This window comes from Xyrauchen texanus, chromosome 44 (assembly GCF_025860055.1).
Source record: "Xyrauchen texanus isolate HMW12.3.18 chromosome 44, RBS_HiC_50CHRs, whole genome shotgun sequence".
Taxonomy (NCBI): domain Eukaryota; kingdom Metazoa; phylum Chordata; class Actinopteri; order Cypriniformes; family Catostomidae; genus Xyrauchen; species Xyrauchen texanus.
Window position 1 is genome coordinate 3,123,214 of NC_068319.1, and position 20,412 is coordinate 3,143,625.

The window sequence follows — 20,412 nt, forward strand, 5'->3', positions numbered from 1 at the left end:
CATATTATAGCGACAACGAGGAGGTTACCCCATGTGACTCTACCCTCCCTAGCAACCGGACCAATTTGGTTGCTAAGGTGACCTGGCTGGAGACACTCAGCACGCCCTGGATTAGACCTCACGACTCTGCATCAATACTCGCTGAGCTCCGTGCCCCCCAGATTTCAAGATCTTGTCATATTTATATCAACAGTATGTTCTAAATAAAAAAAATATTATCGTCACGATGCGTCTGATGCATCATTATTGTTGATGAAAACAAAAAACGCTTTGTCAACAAACATTTTCGCAAGTAATTTCATTGACGAGATTAACGTTATCCAAATTTTAATACTTATTACGTTTTGTTCAAATCCCTAACCCTGAGTATGAGCAATAGCATTAGCAATCACTACTAATAATCAATTCTTTCGTCAAGAAATATAGTTCATTAGCCATTAACTGTAGGCAGTTTTATTGGTTTGCAGCAACTTGGCACATTCAAATAAGATAAGAGTATTTATTTGAACTATTTACAATGACTTCAAACAGGGCTCATCCAATCAGATTTTAGAGCTGCAGCTTCCTGTTACAAAATGTGTATGTGTTAAATGTAGTAGATCCATATATGAGATGGCCCTGTGACCTCGCCCTTAAGGATTCGCTCAGCAGTTCTGCGGCAGGCTACATCAACCAATTAAATATTAATGGAGGCAGGAGTCATAGTATCTGAACTGTCCTCAAGGTGTACAGCACACAGAAGGGACAGATCAGATTCTTGAGCGCAATTATTGTAGACTACTATAACAGCATTTTCACAAATGTGGCGTAGTCGGCAAAGATTACACAGAACATGTTTCTGTCCAAGTGTTTATATTTTTAATGGATCATCTTAGGTCTTCTATTTCTTTACATTTGATTAAATTAAGAGCAATGAAATATTAAAAGTGCAAATGTGGACAGACAGCGTTTATATCATTGGTAATGGCTTCAATGTTGAGGTAATGAAACGTTCTCAACTCTCAACGATTTCTCAGTGTATTTGTTTTCATACTTTCCACTGACAAACATGAACATGAGTGAATTGGTACAGCATGAAGTCAGGTACACACAAAACAATTCAATAAGCGACTTGATTGTCAACGATGGTGCTAATCAATTAAAACATACACAGAAATAAACATTTTTCTTGTTGTCACAAATATAAGATGATCATATATATATATATATGCACAAAGATGAAATGAGCATAGCTTCTATATTCTATTGTCCTTATACTGCTAAAATAATCTGATTTATGCATTAAATTAAATGCAATTTATTTGTAAGACTAAAGTTTGTGTTTCTAATATGTACAAATTTCTTGTCTTTTATCATCTATTCAGACAGCTAATCTCATGACAACTGTCAAGAACTGTCCGGGTCAGGTTTCATCCCAAAATCAAACGAAAAATTATGTTTTTCAGGACCTTTTGCATTGTGGCATTACGTTGATGACAATCAAACACATTTACACCCATAATTCTCATTACTGAAATGCTAAAATATAAAAAAGGTTTTTAAATTATTGTTTCAATTTTAAAGTGCAATTGTAGATATATTTGCTGCACTTTTTATTTTATTTTGATTTTAGCATGAAATACGACTTGGACATTTCTTCGTAAGATTCTTCCATTGACTGTAAAAATAAATTTAAACAAATCTTATATTTTGTAATTTTTTTAGGAATTGCAGCTATACAGCAAATCTATTGTCGAAAACCCCACCAACAAAATAAAACCTCTGCAATAAATTTTATACATTTCCCCATTTTAACCATTTTAAAATGACTTCTTTTGTAAAAGCCAAACAAGCTTTTAAAAAAATATATGCAATATGTTCAAATGACACATATATAATGATCAAAGATCTCCAGCTATATGATAAGTCAGTAAAACATAAATGTTCCTTTTTAGGTTGAAGATACCTGTTAGTCGAAAACACACGGGAAATATGGGTGAATCTCACAAAGTTTAAAATGAAAAATAAAAAATCTGAAAATATATTTTGCATGTAGAAAATGAAGCCTGTTTTAAGACCATTAATACCTTTTGCATTGTGATGCTACTTTCACAAGAGTTAGCTCAACACATTTTTCCTCCAAATTCTTATTATTGTAATACTTCATATCATAATGTAATTTGATAATTATTTGTAAAAAACATTAATTTTTTTAATTTGTATTAAAACCAGCATCAATTAAAGACAAATGTTTAAACACTTTTGATGTAAGACAAATAATCATTTTTTTTTTGTTTTGTTTCGCATTACAGTAATTAGAGTTGGAAGTTTTTGTTTTACAGAAGATCTGATTTGAGAGCAAAGTGTGTTAAATTGTTATAAAAATGCAAAACATCTTAAAAGGTAAGTTCACTCAAAAATTTAAATTGTCTCATGATTGATGTCAGATGTGTGACCTCAACTTTCCTTCTTCAGCAGAACCGAAATTAAGATGTTTATAAGCACATTTAAGCTCTGTTTGTCCATACAATGCAAGTAAACAGGTGCCATCAGGCTGGTGGCTGTTTGACGGTAGTAACGATTTATAGTTAAAAACATTTTAGTTATGGATATGTTTCTTACACAAACCTATTGATTTGTTTCTGAAGAAATTAACTGACCACTGAAGTCATGTGGAGTACTTTTATGTGGCCTAAATATGCCTTTTGGACCGTCAATCAGCCAGAAGCCTCATGGCACCTGTTTACTTGCATTGTATGGACAAACAGAGCTTAAATGTGCTTATAAACATCATAATTTCAGTTCTGCTGAAGAAGAAAAGTCATACACATCTAGGACGACTTAGTCAATAATGAGAGAATTACAATTTTTGGGCGAACTAATGCTTTAAATAGGCTTTTTCGGAAAGCAAAAATTATTTATTTTGAATTTCATAGTAAAGTATGATCCGGACATAACAGGTTCTTCATAGGTTTTGTGAGATTCAGTCTTTCAGTGTCAAACACAACATACAATAAAAAATGTATTGCATAACACAGATAATTTGCCAACAGCACGTATTCTACAGTGCAATCAGTCCCATAGTCTTAGAAATGGCTTTCTGGGTGACGCAAACTAAACCCAGTTGTAAATATTCAAGTAGAGCTAAAGAATGCATCCAAACACAAGGAACGGAATGTCAAAACTCACACAAACACCAACCATCATGGAAAATGCCTTAAAGGGAGATCTGAGAACATACATGCAGTGATTGAATACAGCGAATCACTAGAGACGCCCTGAGGCAACACGACAGGAAATGACACACCTGGATGCACCGATCGGGGCCAATCAGGACGGGTGAATAATTCAGATCTATAAAGTGCTCATCATGGATTCTAATAGACTGATAATGGCAGACGGAGAGAAGACGGATCACAGGAGAATGTCCGGTCTCAGTATGGGATCTGGTTTTGGTAAAACTGCAGCATGTCATAGGTTTTGCTCCTGTTTTGGAGAAACACAGAACAGAGAAAGTCACATGACTGTAACGAATGTCTCAAATATGGACATTATTAACACTCCTACTGTCTTAGGGTAACGAATTATGTTTTTGGCAATGGAACCAAACGTTGTGACTTTGTCAAGACTTCAAAACAAACAATAAAAGAGAAAATGTACTTTTATACATTTAAAGCAAATTGTTCCTTCCGTTGACTTAACCGGTCACTTTTGACCGGTTGGGGAAGAACCACTTGTGACCTTTCACCTTCAGAGTTTCTTGATGTTTTACAGCTTTAAATAGTTTTGTACATCTATTTTGTACATCTAATTTGACCTAAAAATATTTCACATTTTCTCAAATGTAGCCCCTCATACTGGGGCTCATATTGTTAAATGCAAAGTTTAACCCATTTCGACTGTTGGAAAAGGCAATGGAGTTTAATTTGTTAAATAGGCGTGTACTAAAATTGTAACTCTAAAATGTACACAAGCAGAATAAATCAGAAATCGTTGTAATATAGTTGACATTATAAAAAGGCCATATAGTGCCATTGTACACTAATCAAGAAATTATGCATTTAAAATGGTTTTTAATATGGGTCAAAACTGACCGCAAGGACAAAATGCGGGCTAATACCATTAAAAACAATTATTAAGGGTTGGGTATTGATACAGATTTCCCGATCCGATTCAGATGCACAAGCTCTCGTTTTTATTCGATTCCGATACAATATTGATTCATATAGTTTAGGGCTGTCAATCAATTAAAAATGGTATTCAAATTGATTACATGGACAGCCAGTTAATTAATCGCATACATAAATATTTGCTAAGAATGCCCCTCAAACAACATTAATTTAATATAAATCATAATATCTTTAAATTACAAATAAATATATATTTTATAAAAAAGAAAATCAGATAATTAAAATGCAGTACTTTATTTTGGCACACAAGTGAAGCATTAAAAAAGACAATACAAAAAGAATGCAATACATTTTTTATTTCAATATTATTGATCATTAGACAATCTTTGGCCTACAGTTCACAGCAATCAATTTCAACTGATTCGTCAATCAGTCTGAGTTTTAATATAAGGGCTTGTTTAAGGATGCGTCAATGGGCACTTTTGGACCGTCTCGGTTGTGTCGCGTCATAAACGCACCGTTTGTCAGTTTCTGTATTAAATTAAACAATTTAATTGAGATCCCTGCTTCCGGATTTGCGCTCCATCGTTCTGTGTTTGAACGCAAGAACCTGTTCTCATCTTGTGTTTCTGCTGTCGGTAAGTGTGGTTTGCTCTCTATGTAAGCTGCACGTTGCCTATACAGCAAGTTCCGCTTACTGGCCCCTGGAGAAAACAGGTGGTACTACAAGCTCGAATTGCTCAGCTAAAAGGAATAATCCTTATTACGGTCCAGGGACAGGATTAATTGCGTTCGACAGCCCTAATATAGTTACATTACATATATATATTATAATGTCCCTTTTGCTTACATGTGAAATAAATGATCTCCCAGCTAATGCTGTTAATTATACAGGGGACCTTCTAACTAGGTACATTACGAAAATATTAATTTTAATAATTATATTTTATTAGTTTATTAGGTTATCATTTTGGTCACATTTTAGCTTTTTAAAAATGAACAAATCAATGTATCCAATCAATAAATATTATATTATATTGCATATATTATATTTTGTTACATGTTTATTGTTTACTTGCATATTTGTACTATTTACATTTGATTACATTGATTTGTTGAACACGTGCTAAAAAAACGCTACTGTCTCTTAAAGACGGCATTTTTGTAAACAGCTTCTTTAAATGAGAGAGACTTGAATGGCTTTATCTCAACTGTCCTATGCCTGATTAGAATGAAATGTTTCCTTTTTGTTGTTTTTGATCAACAACTGACTGTAGAGAACAGAAAGGGTATTAAAAGAGACATTATTCAATGACAAATGGGTTGTGTGGATCTCGTCTTTGGACATGGAACAACTTTTACTCTCAACATGCAGTTAAAGGATCTCGCGGCTGAACACTTCACCACTATATTTACAATTACTGCTGAGTGAAATCTGAACATTTACCAGCCGGTTGCCAAATATATACATTTTTAGTTGCATAGTGTGAAATCTGGTTGCAAAAGCGAGTGATTTCCTCTCATTGCGGTGGAGTAAAAACTAGATCTTGGATTTAAAAAAACATTTGGAGCAATAAAAAGTGCAGATATTTTAAAGATAACATAAAATGGTATTTGCAATGCAGGTAAATTCAGTTCTGTGGCACAATTCTGTGTGAAACTGAATATTCAGCAGGGCATAATGTGGGCAGGACTTGAATTTATCCATCAGATTTGATTCCATTAAGAAAAGTATGCTTTGATATTATTGGTTTAATGTTGTTTATCTCCGCCCACATGACCCTGGTTTCATCAGCTGACAAGAAAAGTTGTTTCAAAGTGGTTCCATTTTGATAAAAGAATAGCATGCACAATCAGAAAGAGTCTATTCATGCTTTCTTTAAATATTATGTGATAAAAACGATGTTTTGTACCTGCTACTGAGAAAGCAGCGCTCTATGATTTTAATCATGAAGGCAGCAGCTTCTTTCTCACTCATGTTGGGATTAAACCTTTGTCTGAAAAACACAAATGGACAGTCATACAGCTATCAACATTTCAAAAGAAGAAATGGTACATTAGAGTATTCATTTATCATATAATTCTCAGTAACATACTTGAGAAGTTTGATAGTTTGTCCTCTGAAACAGGGCAGACCGGTGTCCAGCATCAAGGTCACCAATGACACAACAGCATCCATATATGGCCTGAGATACAGAAGAAATGTTTCTCTCACTCCATCCTAAAAGCCACTTTAGTACAAATTTTCATTTTCATTTCGAGACAAAATCAGATTATCTCATTTGGAGCAATCGTACAATATCGGTGGTTTGAAGGAGACTGAAACCGCACACAGAGGAAAGCCAAAACTCTCTCAAAGTCTTTGCGAACAGACTCGCTTGTCAACACGTCTCATCTAATCAATCATCTCTCAGGATGCTGAAATATTGAAGAGCGGCTCTAAGATCTCACCTTACGGCCAGGTATCCTCGCACACACATCTCCATGAACCATTTAAAGGGAGTGGCCTCCATCTTGCCACCCATGATCATCACCATCTCATCGGTCAGTTTGATGTCGGGCTCCCAGCCCAGATTACCACCAGGAGAACTCTCAAACATAAAGCCGAAGTCTATGAGACACAAAAATATACATAAAAATGAAACTACTTTCTTGACAGGAATTGATTTGAATTACGTTGGTCAAATCATAGCAAGGATTTTTACCATTTCACTTTTGAAATAAAAGAGTTTGATGTACTATGTTGACATATTTTAACGTTAACAACACCGTTCACTAATTGAAACTAAACTGCCAAAAGATTAGCTTTTCCATTTGGGATATTCCATGTCAAATATCCACATTTTAGAATGTTTTTCTGAGGAAAGATAAACATAAATGATTATGAAAGCCGGAATATTAAAATCCCATGGATCAATATTTACCGAGTAATCCATTATTTTGTAGAGTGAGGGTCAAAATGAACATTTGGAGCATAACTACAGGTCAAACATATGAGCTTAGAAAGGTGTCAGCTTCATTATTTAATTTTTTCACAGAGATAAGTAGGTCTATTACTAAAGTCAGTTGATTTCAGCACCAATTGTTCTATTATATGCCAATGGTGTGAGTCCAAACATTGGAAAAAACAAATTTTTGTGTTGTTTTTCCAAAGTTGGAGTGCCTATAACTCCAGAAGTATTACAATATATCTTAATATCTTTAGAGTTTCTGCTCCAGAACAAACTTTTAATTTGGTATCTTCATTTTTAGGACCCTATACGGATTAATCATAAAGATATGGGGCTCTCGATATGGCTCTAGGTGTAATTTCAACAGTCGAAAACCAAATGTGGGTCACATGGTAGAAGGCTAATTTTTCTTGTCTGACAAAACAAAGGTCTGAAGTACAAATACTGTGAAAATTAGAAACGTACCTTTATTTATTCACATAAAAACAATAATGTAAAAGTCTCGATTTTGTGATAAGTGACACATCTTCCTCTTCAGTTAGTGGAATAACTATATCTAGTTTTTGGATATCAGAAATGTACATCTGCAAAGCTTTAAAATGCATCGTTAGGGGTCCTAAAACCAAATATGCGGAAACGTTACTGTATTTATATTATTATTATTTTTCTGCCATTGGCGTATAATGCAACATGTGGTGCTGAAGTCAACTGATTGAGGGGCGGCTGTGGCTCAGGTGGTAGAGCGGGTCAGCCACTAATCCCAGGGTTGGTGGTTCGATTACCGGCCCACATGACTCCACATGCCGAAGTGTCCTTGGGCAAGACACTGAACCCCAAGTTGCTCCCAATGGTAGGCTAGCGCCTTGCATGGCAGCTCTGCCTTCATTGGTGTGTGAATGAGTCACAGTGTAAAGAGCTTTGAAAACCGCTAAAGTTAAAAAGCGCTATATAAGTGCAGACCATTTAGCATTACAGTAATAGTCCTACGTGTCAAAATAAAATAATGAAGCTGACACCTTTCCAAGGTAATTGTTTTTACCTGTAGTTTTTATCATCACTTATTTATGTATTTACATCACCAGTAAAGAAATGATTGAAAACAAACATTTGAGGTGTGGATCGGCTTTAAAGGTGCAGAAGCAAAAACAGTGTTTAACTAAAAGAGACACGGTTGAAAATGGTCCTAAACAAATTGTTTCCTCTACAAGAAAACCTGCAAAACTGACCGATGTGTATGAGGTGTCCTTTGCTATCCAGCATGATGTTTCCGTTGTGTCTGTCTTTGATTTGTAACAGGAAGAGCAGCAGACTGTATGCAGCCATACTACGGATGAAGTTATATCGAGCCTTTAAGAGAGAGGAAGCAAGAAATGACAAAAGATGCACAGACACGCAGGACGTTAATCTATATAGTTTGCTAAAGCATGGTGCAGTCAGCCAGATTGCTGGTTTTGAAATGTTCGTCACCTTCTGGAAGGCCAGGGTGGACTCATCTCCGTACTGGTTCCTGAAGTAGTCGTATATGCCAAAGTCTGTCTGCCTGCCGAGCTGGTCACGTGACTTACAGTCCGGGATACATTCAATCACGCCACACTGAAAACAGCGAATAAGTGTGAGCGGCACATTAACAGGTGAGTGCACAATATGAATCATGGTAAAAATGGAGATGCACTCACTCCAGGAGCCGTGGCCACAACTCTGTACGGAAACACATACAGATCCAGACCCACGAGCTGAAAGATGTTCTTGAACAGACCGATAATCTGAAGAGCAAGCATGTCCTAACACCAGAGAGAGACCAAATGATCAGTTTAATGATGCAGGAAATCAGAAACGTTGAAGGTTTTGGAATATTCAGTGTTAAATACAATTGTCAATATGTCCTATTCACACACACATTCACACTCACATTCACACACCAATGGTGGCAGAGCTGCCACTGTGTCTTGCCCAAGGACACTTCGGCATGTGGAGTCATGTGGGCGCAAACCCTGCGATTAGAGGCTGACCCGCTCTACCACCTGAGCCACAGCCGCCCCCAAATGTAAACATTTCTGAGTAGAAGCTATTTATTTTTCATACATTATGGTTGTTGGGCCAACTAATAATTTTTTCCAGTGTACACCATCTGAACTATTCCTTTAAGTTGGACATGATGTTTCAGAATATACAGACCTGTCTGCAGTCATCGCCCACTTTAAAGATGGCCGCCTGCCAACAGATATTTTGAGGCGCTTCAGGATCCTCATCAGCTTCCTCTTCAGATTCGGATTGGCAGCGCAGGCCTGGACATGGCAGACCATTTAGAACAGTATGGAAACTGTACACACACATCTTTCCAAATGGTAACCAATTGTATCAGGTGTAAGTTCATGGTATATGAAGGGAAGATCATCCCTGACTCACCCTCTTTCTCCAGCTCACTCACACCACACCTCTTGACTTTGAATTTTGCCAGATAAGGAGCTTTAGCGGCACTGTGAAAACAAGCAGCTTAATGACGCCATTGCTCTATAAATCCCATAAATCAGTATTGAAAATGGCATTTTAATTAGAGATATCACGTGAGTTTATGGCGCTCTGTAATGTTTGCAATACCTCTGCATAGGAGTTCCCGACTTGTAGTCGATGTCGAGGACGATTGCTTCAGGGTTGCTCGGCAAATAGCATCCTGATTACAGGGATGAAAAGTAATTAAACAGAAGACAAAATAAACACAAATGAGTCAATGCTGAGATACTCATTTGTTTTTGTCTGACTCTATACATTAACCCTTTAAGCTCACCCACCTGCGGGCCTGTGAGAAAACTAAATAATCGTCAAAGTATTAATAAATACAGTCTTGACCAACACAAAATAGGTATAGTTTGAAAGCTGCAGTAATTATGACCAAAACTGAACAAGTGCTTTGAAATTTGCAGACAAATTAGAAGTTTTCCGTTTTTATCATTTATAAAAACAATTCCACTGTACATATCACAGTCTGTTAAAACATCAAACTGATAAAATAGTCATGTGTCATATGTTGCTGGAAAGCTCTCAAAGAGTAGAATACAACCAGCATATTTGTTTTACTCACAGACAAAAAATAGAGCAAGTAATAGCTAAGCATATGTCTTTGACAATTATGTTGGTGTTGCTTATATGCCGCGTTTTTGCTTATAACTTCAAGAAACGGAACATAAAATATCACATATCATTATTTAGAGGCGGTGATTATCTTTCAAACGAGTCCACACACAAGATAATCAGATGTATAGATCATTAGATAATCCACATGAAGCACAATGTTACATATGACCACCAGGAGATGGCGCCAAATACATGACACAGACTCAATGATGACTCAAATGACACAGAATGAAACTCATTCTGTGTAATCTCATGACTAAAATCATGTCTGCATGCTATGTAAACCTTTAGTAATTGTTGTGTTTGCATGTGTAATTAGTTCTTATGCACAATTATTATGTTTTTGGAGAGGCTTTTGGACACTTGGAGATGTTTTTGGACACTATGATAAATAATTTTTGTAATGCTATAACTTTTGATTGCTTTGTCGTATCAACACAGCATTTTTCTCAGATACAGTTGACATTATCTGGAACTAAACAAAAGCATTTTTTTATCTTCATTATTTACACCCTAAGATATATAATGTCAAATTAGACAAATAGTACATTTTTGGCTCAATTTCTGTTTTTTTTAATAATTTTTCAACTGAGAGTCTCAGAATGTATCATAATCTATATAATTAAAAAACTTGAAGTTTTCTTTAAAATGATACCAAACACTTGACACTCATTTTGTTTTTTTGTCGAGTTACTGTATAAGCCTTTCATTTTGGGTATGCAACTGAAACAAGAAATCTTTAAAAACACCTTCAGAGCTTAAAGGGATCAAACACAATTCACACATGTTTTTAATTTCTGTTCAAAGAAACGCATTCATTTTGATACTTTGTCTATTAAAAAATGTCTTGGTGGTGTAACCATGCAGAGATAGTGAATAAAAATAAAAGTATCATTAAAAGCTCATTTCTTTTTTGTTGTTGTTGGCACAAGTAGTTTGGAATAATCTTTTATAAAAAAAAATAAATAAAATAAATTAAAAAAAATTATGTTCACAATTATTATTAGGATTTTAAAACATTTGTCCACCACATCAAAGTCAGATGGTGTATCAAACCTATAGTAAACTAGATATTTGACATATTTATAATTATCAGCAATTATTTGTCAGTGACCCACATACCCAAATAATCTGTTCAGTCATTTATTGCAAATAACTATGAGTGAGAGTGAATGCTGACCTGGCTGAACTTTGATTTCTGACAGTGCTTTCAAACACGCTCTCTTTCGCTCTTCTCCTTTAGGAACAGGCCTGGTAAAAACAAAGACAACGGTGCAGTTTACCAACACAAGAGTCTATATATATATATATATATATATATATATATATATATATATATATATATATATATATATATGTGGGTGTGGCTAGTAATGCAAGAGATACAAAAACAATCTTGAAAATTAAAACTCAAATATGTCCATGCCCTTTTTCACCCTATATAGTGCACATACTTGATAATGGCTGACACGTTGGTGATCTTGTTGAAGAAATCAAACTCGCGCTGGTAGAAGTCTTTAGCAGGACCAGACAAAGAGTGTGTGATCTCTTCAACCATCTGCTCCAAAAGCTCACCGATGTCCGCTGTGACACAGGACAAACAGGACACTCTATATATATTTATATATATATGGATATGGGTACATGCACTTTTTTCCCATGACAAATGTAAAACTGGGCAGTTTCTTTGTGACAAATTATATTATTTTGGTATGATACCCTAATAAAAGCTGGTCTCTCAATGAAATTCTGGATGTCAGAGGGGCTTTTAATGTGCATATTGAATTTTAAAACTGCCTCTGAAGTTTGTCACATACGATCTTTCTGATGTCCCTCTTCATCTAGGAAGATGTTGGTATTCATGTTCCAGATAAACTGGTGAGCGAGGAGTTGAGACTTCTGTGCGGCCCACATTATGTACTCTCGCACGTAACCCATCTGTCATAAACAACAAGAAAGAATTTATATTATGTTCCTGAAGGTTTATGAGTCACCTGAAATGACTGTTTGACATTACAAGGGGTGAGGTAGTTTAGGAGGGGTCAGAGTTCAGATCTTCCTCACCTTGTCATATCGCAGAGCTTGTACAATTTGAGGAATGTAAAACAAAATTGCATCCTGAAAGAGAAAAAAAAAACATAATAAAAAATAAAATAAAAATCACAGAGACTTTTAAAAGTAGTTCAGCCACACCGACTATGCATCACAATTTACTCACCCTCATGTTGTTCCAAACCACATGACTTTCTTCCATGGAACACTAAAGGGATGTTCGATAATCTCAGTCACCATTTATTTTAATTGCATCTTTTTCCATGCAATAAAAGACCTAACCTCTCCTTTGGCGTTTTCCAGAAGAAAGTCAATATGGGTTTGGAACGACATGAGGGTGAGTAAATGCATGCAAAGGGAGTCTAAAGGTAGAAAAGACTGTAGCGCCGCCCTGCTGGTACATACAGGAGGGAAGGAGCGCAGTACTTTGACTCCATACTGAGCGGTGAGTGGATGGGGGGGGTACATGCTGGAGAAGTACGAGAGTCCGGTGGGTGGATCCGCAGGTGCCCAGCAGAGGATGTGGCTCAGTTCTGGAGAGTCGGCATCAATAGTGTGCCACGTCACAAGGAACTATAGGGGGGACAATATATACCACAAGAGAATAATTTGAGACAGTTGGAAGTAGTTAATAGCTGCATCCCAATTCACATATTTCCACTAGAAACTATAAGTATGTACAGTTCGTACTTTTACATATGTAGCATGACGATATGCCAGTGTTGGGACATCCTACTTAAGTCCTGATACCACAGACCCCTTTGTTGCATACTGTTTGAGTTTGCATATCTAGCTAAATTCATTACCTTTACATTCATAATTCTTTCACTTTTAAGTTCATAAATCTTCTGCGTTTGAATGTATTTTCATCGTTCTGTAATTTGAGTCAGAATGGTGGTCATGCTCTTACTTTAACAGCCTCTGGGACATCACTGACAGCACCAGGATCCAGTCGAACCAGACGGGTCACTTCAGCCACAATGGCATCTGAGTTTTTAAACCTACAAAGTGTGAAAAGAGGTCATTACATTGTCTTAAAAACATGAACTCTGAAATGTAAATTCATATTAAAGCTGATATGTTTCATTTTTTTCATCATGTTAGTCCAGTTTAATATGCAGATTCAATCACAAGTATGCCAATCGTACGTTGATTTCCCCCAAAAGCGGAAGAACTGTGACTCTGTGGTGCTATCAAAACATCACTCTTTTTTTTTTGAACGGTTGAACGGTTCGGCACGTCAACTTCGGGCACAACCAATGGCGCGAGTTTGGGGAGAGGCTACAGCTGCGTCCCGTATTGCACGTGCCTTATTATACACATTATTATCCTTAACACTGACTGACAAGCCGATTATGAAAATGGGAAAATTTGGCACGAGCCTCTGCTGACAGCACACTTGAGAAGAGCTTCACGTGCTCTTCCAGACAGGAGCTGCTCTGGTTTAAAGCCGCGATACGGCTCAGTGATGCTCGGAGTTCAACGAAAAACACACAAACGTGCCGTTTATGGCGTTTCTATATTTGCTTAAAATTCCCTTATTTGGTCATTAAAATGTGATTGAAATTTGAAGTGCACAATAACCGCGGTTAGATCAAATAACTGCGATCAGATGATTATTTATTAATCGCGACAGGCATAGTCATGCATACAGTGTGCGGAGCGATCAGCAACGGGGACAGCCGAAGTATACTTTGGCCTTTAGTGTAACATTTGGGACGACACTACACAAAATTCGCACATCCCTGATGAAACACTTGCGTATTGCTTACAGTTTACTGCCTACGCTTTATTTTTCTTAACAGTAATATGCCGTAATGCTAGTTACAGTATATGCTACTGTGGCAGGGTGGAGGGCGGGGCCGGGTTGTGATTCTACACACCCGGTCCCTTATCAGGCTAATCAAGCAGCTCCAGCAGGGGGCCCTAAACTTCCCTATCACGAGCCACATTAACCAGCTCTGACTGGGGACCCCGAGGCGTTCCCAGGCCATTGTGGAGATGTAATCTCTCCACCTAGTCCTGGGTCTTCCTCGAGGCCTCCCAGCTGGACGTGCCTGAAACACCTCCCTAGGGAGGCGCCCAGAGGGCATTTTTAATCTAATATATAAAAAAAAAAACTTGGATCAAAAATCTAAAAACTTTTGGCAGTCCATTCAAATAATGAATTTATCTGGTTTGTGGGATACAGTATGCAGTGTGCTCTGGTTGCACATTTTAGTAAATGCAGCAGGTCATCGGAGTATCCTATGCATACAAAAATGTGCATACTGCTGAAAAAGAGCAATTACAAACAGAGCTATTATTTTTGCAATTCTGTTTAAAAAAAGTGTCTGTCTGTAATTTCTGCACCACTGACTAAAGCTCGTATGGCACAGGCATGTTGTTGACATACCTGACTGGCAGTTGCATGGCCAGGTAAGGAGCGATACTCCACGCTAGATTAACGTTATCTTTCCACTGTTTCTCACTCAAGTTGATGTATTTGGATCTCCAATTGGAGATGCTGGTCTCCACGGACTGCTCTGTGGCGATGGCTAGCTCCTGCGTGGACAGCGGGTTGTACCACGTGGTCAGTCGCTCAATCTCACTGGCCTGTAAAAAAACCACAGGAATCATCAGGACTCAGGTTTATTTTGCTTTTGTTAAACAGGCACGGAGGAAGAAAAGATGACCCTACCAGCAAAGCCAAAAGTAGTGTCCTGCGCTTCATGTAGTACTTGTGTAACTGGGTTCCTCGGTTGCTCTTTTTGGACATTCCTAGAGCAAATGAAAACATGAGAAGACATAATACAAGAGCTGTCTGTGGGCTTCACATTAACCTAGTTGGACGTCTACTATACATCTGTAGGCCTAGAGCTAGTATCCACTTATGGAGGTGCTTATGTAATACTTTAATTTAGCTGACTAGCTGGTTGGATAATACAGTCCAACCCTGGTGTCCATTTTCTTTTGCAGCTGCTCAAATGAAGCTAAAAGAGGCCCATCCTGAGCAGTGCTGACCTGTGCTAGCCAGTAGGCAGATCCATAGCATTAGCACATCGACTAATACGATTAAACAATTAAATCGACTCAGGACGAGTGTGCTGGCCAGAAGAGCTGCTTGTGTGTTTGAGCGATACCTGATTTCTTGGATATGGTGGACATGCCGCTGGACAGGGGGACGGTGTTGATCCAACCCTGAGCGCTCTGCTGGCGCGAGCCCACCGTCATGTCCATGTTGTTTCTGGGGTCGGCGGCGTTCATCACCGACAAACTGTTCAGCGAAGGATCCTGGTTGTCTGTGAGAGGACACATTGTCAAGCGAAGGATTTGGAGGAATTTTACTCCTCTCTGGTATCCAACATTGACAACATTAGGGTGAATCTCAAGAAGAACATGTCTGGAACATTTTTCAGCCCAAAATCAAAGGAACAAATATGAATTTATAAGCTTATCTGGATGTTTCTTCAACTTCAGGCACTTTTAACACTGTTGACTTCTCGCTAAATTTTTTTTACACTTGATTATTTCTTTTGTCTACTATGTCAAGAGATTTATGTCATTTTTGAGCTATATCTATAAAATAATTTATTATAGCTATAATTTTATGTATATTACATACAGACACTTAAATCATATTTCACACCTTTTGTATAATTTGGCAAAATTGCAGCTTGACAAAAAGAAAACAAGTTGAGATTTTTTCGTTTTAATAAAAACATCTCATTGCACACGAAAGTGCCTGAAACTGAATAAATGTAACATCGGTCTTTGTGTGCTTCCAGTTTAATTTTAACCGACTTGATTAAGTTATATGTTTCATTGATATGTGTCATGACTGCTGACATGTCAAAAATGTTTGAGGTAAAATATCAAAGGTTTAGGGTAAACATTAACTACATAAATGAGTGAAAACCAAAAAGTGTAGCGATTATCTTTGCTATCTTCAGTAACTACAAAACTATACAAATGTGTCTAAAGGTGGTGGCGTAGTGGGCTAAAGCACTAAACTGGTAAGCAGAAGGTTGTTGGTTCGATCCCCATAGCCACCACCATTGTGTTCTTGAGCAAGACACTTAACTCCAGGTTGCGCCGGAGGGATTGTCCTTGTAATAATTGCACTGTAAGTCGCTTTGGATAAAAGCGTCTGCCAAATGCATAAATGTAAATGGATTAGTTCACCCAAAAATGAAACTTCAGTCATTATTTACTCACCCCTGTGTTGTTATAACTCTATATGACTTTCTTTCTTTATCTAAACACAAATGGAGAAATTGTGAATAAATGTTGTGCTCAGTGATGTCATACAATGGCAGTTTATGGTGACCACCTCTTCAAGCTTCAAAAGAACACAAAATATATAATTCAGAAGTCTATTAAATTATTGTATGTGCCTCATGCCTTGTTCTGAAGGAATACAATAAGGTTTAGTGAGAAACAAACCAAAAACGAATGTATTATTAAGTGAAACTCTTGACTGACTGTTGATCTCCTGTGCACGTTCAAGAGTCTGTCCGTGCGCTTTAGAGCGTCTTGCAGGAGAGCAACAGTAGTTGTGCAGCACGTGTTAGATGGGGCGTTCAAGCAAAAACTGGTTCTGATTAACTTCAACAGGACCACCAGCGATATTAACAACAGAAAACACAACATACACAACCAGAGAGCAGAACTGACAACACATGTCTGAAGAGTTTGTAATATAAGAATAGATGCATTTCTATGTCCAGCCTTGTTTTTTTTTGAACCGGAGTCTATCATCAAACAGTGTGATCGGGCTGAAGGTAGCTTCAGTCACACAGTGTCCTAACGAGACGCCAAATGACACGCAATAAAGAGTTTTTTTGTCTTAAGCAGCTGCGACGAGCAATGAGACATTCTGTCCGCTTGGTTTCTATATTTGGCATTGCGCCGGTTAACCCTGTCCGCTATGAACTGGCACCAGTCCAAAATGCAAAGTGTGGTGCGAGCGTGAGGCGATCGCCTATTTCGGGTCCTTGAATAAAGTTTAATGTGCGAGTAAAATTTGGTGCCCTATGCAGACTACTGTATATAATATGCGTATAGGTAGCAGCGGTACGGGTAGCCCCATCACACTGTTTGATTGAGGACACCGGTTCAAACAAATAAGGCTGGGCATAGAAATGCATCTATTCTTCCACTACAAACTCTTCAGACATGTTTGTAATTTCTGTTCTCTGGTTTGAGTGCAGCTATGTTGTGTTTTCTGTTGGTAATATCGCTGGTGGTCCTGTTGAAGCATGCTGCACAACTTCTGCTCTTGTGTAAAGAGCTCTAAAGCTCTCTCATGAACGTGCACAGGAGATCAACGGTTGGTCAAAATTGCACTTAGCACATTATATTTCGATTTGTTTCTCACCAAACCTTATCGTATTCCTTCAGAACAAGACATGAGCCGCATACAATCATTTATTAGACTTCTGAATAATAATTTGTGTCACTTTGAAGCTTGAAGAGGTGGTCACCATAAACTGCCATTGTATGACATCACAGAGCACAACATTGTTTCACAATTTCTCCCTTTGTGTTCAGAAAAAGAAAGAAAGTCCTGCAGGTTTATAACAACACAGGGGTGAGTAAACAATGACTGAATTTTAATTTTTGGGTGAACTAATCCATTAATTGTCATGAAAATAATGTCACAATGTAAAGAAATTTAATGGTCCTCAAAAAAGGCTTCATTTTCTTATGCGAAATATAATTAGTTATACTTTTGTTTTGATTTTGTGGAGAAATGTGATCTGGACATGTTCTTGACAGGTTTCGTGAGATTCACCCGTTAAGTGAAATGCAAATTCACTTTCTCCAGCTACCCCATTTCTATCAGTCTTTTCCATTTCCAGATCTTATATGTATTTTGCACTATTCTTCCAGCACTTTTTCTCCTTTAATGAATTATTAACACACAGTATCCGAGCAGCTGAGTAAAACATGAAGCGAAGCAGCTGATTTGTGTTGCTGTCTGATGAAGCACATCACACGATGGAGGGATTCTGAGGGACGAATGAAGCGTCTATTAGTTCTCTGATATTGAAATGATCATGCATTTTACATGAGAGAGTTAATGTTCTGATGAGATAATGTTTTCTACAATGGACTAGAGGAGGATGGTGGCGTTACGAGGGAAAGAGGGGAGACGGAATGGAGCCATTTCTCAATTTGCACTCAGCGTCAAATTGATAAATTTGGTGGCCAGAATGAATGCCGTGCATTTTTAGTACTGGTTTTAAATTTGCAGGGACGCACTGCAGAAAATCATTTTATTAATCAGTGTTTTTGTCGTGTTGTAAAAAAAAATCTAAACATCCTAAAAACAAAATATATCTTAACTTGAGAAGCAAAACTGTGAAAAATATTAAAGACTTGTTTTTTGACAATGTATCTTTAATTAAGTCCCAATTGGCAAATATCAATTTTTTTTCTTGTTTTATGTTTAAAACTCCTTTAATTTTGGTAATTTGAAACATATTAAAAATACATGTAGCTTAAAGCAAGAAAAATTATTTGCCAACAGAAAAAAAAACATATATATATATATATATATATATACAGTGGGTACGGAAAGTATTCAGACCCCCTTACATTTTTCACTCTTTGTTATATTGCAGCCATTTGCTAAAATCATTTAAGTTCATTTTTTTTCCTCATTATTGTACACACAGCACCCCATATTGACAGAAAAACACAGAATTGTTGACATTTTTGCACATTTATTAAAAAAGAAAAACTGAAATATCACATGGTCCTAAGTATTCAGACCCTTTGTTCAGTATTTAGTAGAAGCACCCTTTTGATCTAATACAGCCATGAGTCTTTTTGGGAAAGATGCAACAAGTTTTTGACATCTGGATTTGGGTATCCTCTGCCATTCCTCCTTGCAGATCCTCTCCAGTTCTGTCAGGTTGGATGGTAAACGTTGGTGGACAGCCATTTTCAGGTCTCTCCAGAGATGCTCAATTGGGTTTAAGTCAGGGCTCTGGCTGGGCCATTCAAGAACAGTCACGGAGTTGTTGTGAAGCCACTCCTTCGTTATTTTAGCGGTGTGCTTGGAGTCATTGTCTTGTTGGAAGGTGAACCTTCGGCCCAGTCTGAGGTCCAGAGCACTCTGGAGAAGGTTTTCGTCCAGGATATCCCTGTACTTGGCCGCATTCATCTTTCCCTCGATTGCAACCAGTCGTCCTGTCCCTGCAGCTGAAAAACACCCCCACAGCATGATGCTGCCACCACCATGCTTCACTGTTGAGACTGTATTGGACAGGTGATGAGCAGTGCCTGGTTTTCTCCACACATACCGCTTAGAATTAAGGCCAAAAGTTCTATCTTGGTCTCATCAGACCAGAGAATCTTATTTATCACCATCTTGGAGTCCTTCAGGTGTTTTTTAGCAAACTCCATGCAGGCTTTCATGTGTCTTGCACTGAGGAGAGGCTTCCGTCGGGCCACTCTGCCATAAAGCCCCGACTGGTGGATGGCTGCAGTGATGGTTGACTTACTTCAACTTTCTCCCATCTCCCAACTGCATCTCTGGAGCTCAGCCACAGTGATCTTTGGGTTCTTCTTTACCTCTCTCACCAAGGCTCTTCTCCCCTGATAGCTCAGTTTGGCCGGACGGCCAGCTCTAGGAAGGGTTCTGGTCGTCCCAAACGTCTTCCATTTAAGGATTATGGAGGCCACTGTGCTCTTATGAACCTTAAAGGCAGCAGACATTTTTTTTGTAACCTTGGCCAGATCTGTGCCTTGCCACAATTCTGTCTCTGAGCTCTTCAGGCAGTTCCTTTGACCTCATGAATCTCATTTGCTCTGACATGCACTGTGAGCTGTAAGGTCTTATATAGACAGGTGTGTGGCTTTCCTAATCAAGTCCAATCAGTATAATCAAACACAGCTGGACTCAATTGAAGGTGTAGAACCATCTCAAGGATGATCAGAAGAAATGGACAGCACCTGAGTTAAATATATGAGTGTCACAGCAAAGGGTCTGAATACTGAGGACCATGTGATATTTCAGTTTTTCTTTTTTAATAAATGTGCAAAAATGTCAACAATTCTGTGTTTTTCTGTCAATATGGGGTGCTGTGTGTACAATAATGAGGAAAAAAAATGAACTTAAATGATTTTAGCAAATGGCTGCAATATAATAAAGAGTGAACAATTTAAGGGGGTCTGAA

General features: G+C 37.7%; 1 protein-coding gene across 4 annotated transcripts in view; it reads right to left on the minus strand.

Annotated features, from left to right (window-relative positions):
* Positions 1 to 222: 222 nt before the first annotated feature.
* The window catches only part of LOC127636844 (phosphatidylinositol 4-kinase alpha-like), a 47,694-nt gene continuing 27,504 nt past the window's right edge, over positions 223 to 20,412 (minus strand). For all 4 annotated transcript variants that reach the window (XM_052117615.1, XM_052117613.1, XM_052117614.1 and 1 more), the window contains exons 37-55: positions 15,367 to 15,525; positions 14,925 to 15,004; positions 14,640 to 14,839; positions 13,155 to 13,245; positions 12,650 to 12,817; positions 12,257 to 12,310; positions 12,010 to 12,130; positions 11,647 to 11,776; positions 11,373 to 11,443; positions 9,659 to 9,731; positions 9,467 to 9,537; positions 9,236 to 9,345; positions 8,737 to 8,841; positions 8,528 to 8,653; positions 8,287 to 8,407; positions 6,561 to 6,720; positions 6,206 to 6,295; positions 6,023 to 6,106; positions 223 to 3,465 (exon numbers count right to left, since the gene is read on the minus strand). In XM_052117615.1, coding sequence (XP_051973575.1) covers positions 3,414 to 3,465; positions 6,023 to 6,106; positions 6,206 to 6,295; positions 6,561 to 6,720; positions 8,287 to 8,407; positions 8,528 to 8,653; positions 8,737 to 8,841; positions 9,236 to 9,345; positions 9,467 to 9,537; positions 9,659 to 9,731; positions 11,373 to 11,443; positions 11,647 to 11,776; positions 12,010 to 12,130; positions 12,257 to 12,310; positions 12,650 to 12,817; positions 13,155 to 13,245; positions 14,640 to 14,839; positions 14,925 to 15,004; positions 15,367 to 15,525 — 2,066 coding nt within the window. In that variant the 3' untranslated portion in view covers positions 223 to 3,413. The remainder of the gene's footprint in view (positions 3,466 to 6,022; positions 6,107 to 6,205; positions 6,296 to 6,560; positions 6,721 to 8,286; positions 8,408 to 8,527; positions 8,654 to 8,736; positions 8,842 to 9,235; positions 9,346 to 9,466; positions 9,538 to 9,658; positions 9,732 to 11,372; positions 11,444 to 11,646; positions 11,777 to 12,009; positions 12,131 to 12,256; positions 12,311 to 12,649; positions 12,818 to 13,154; positions 13,246 to 14,639; positions 14,840 to 14,924; positions 15,005 to 15,366; positions 15,526 to 20,412) is intronic.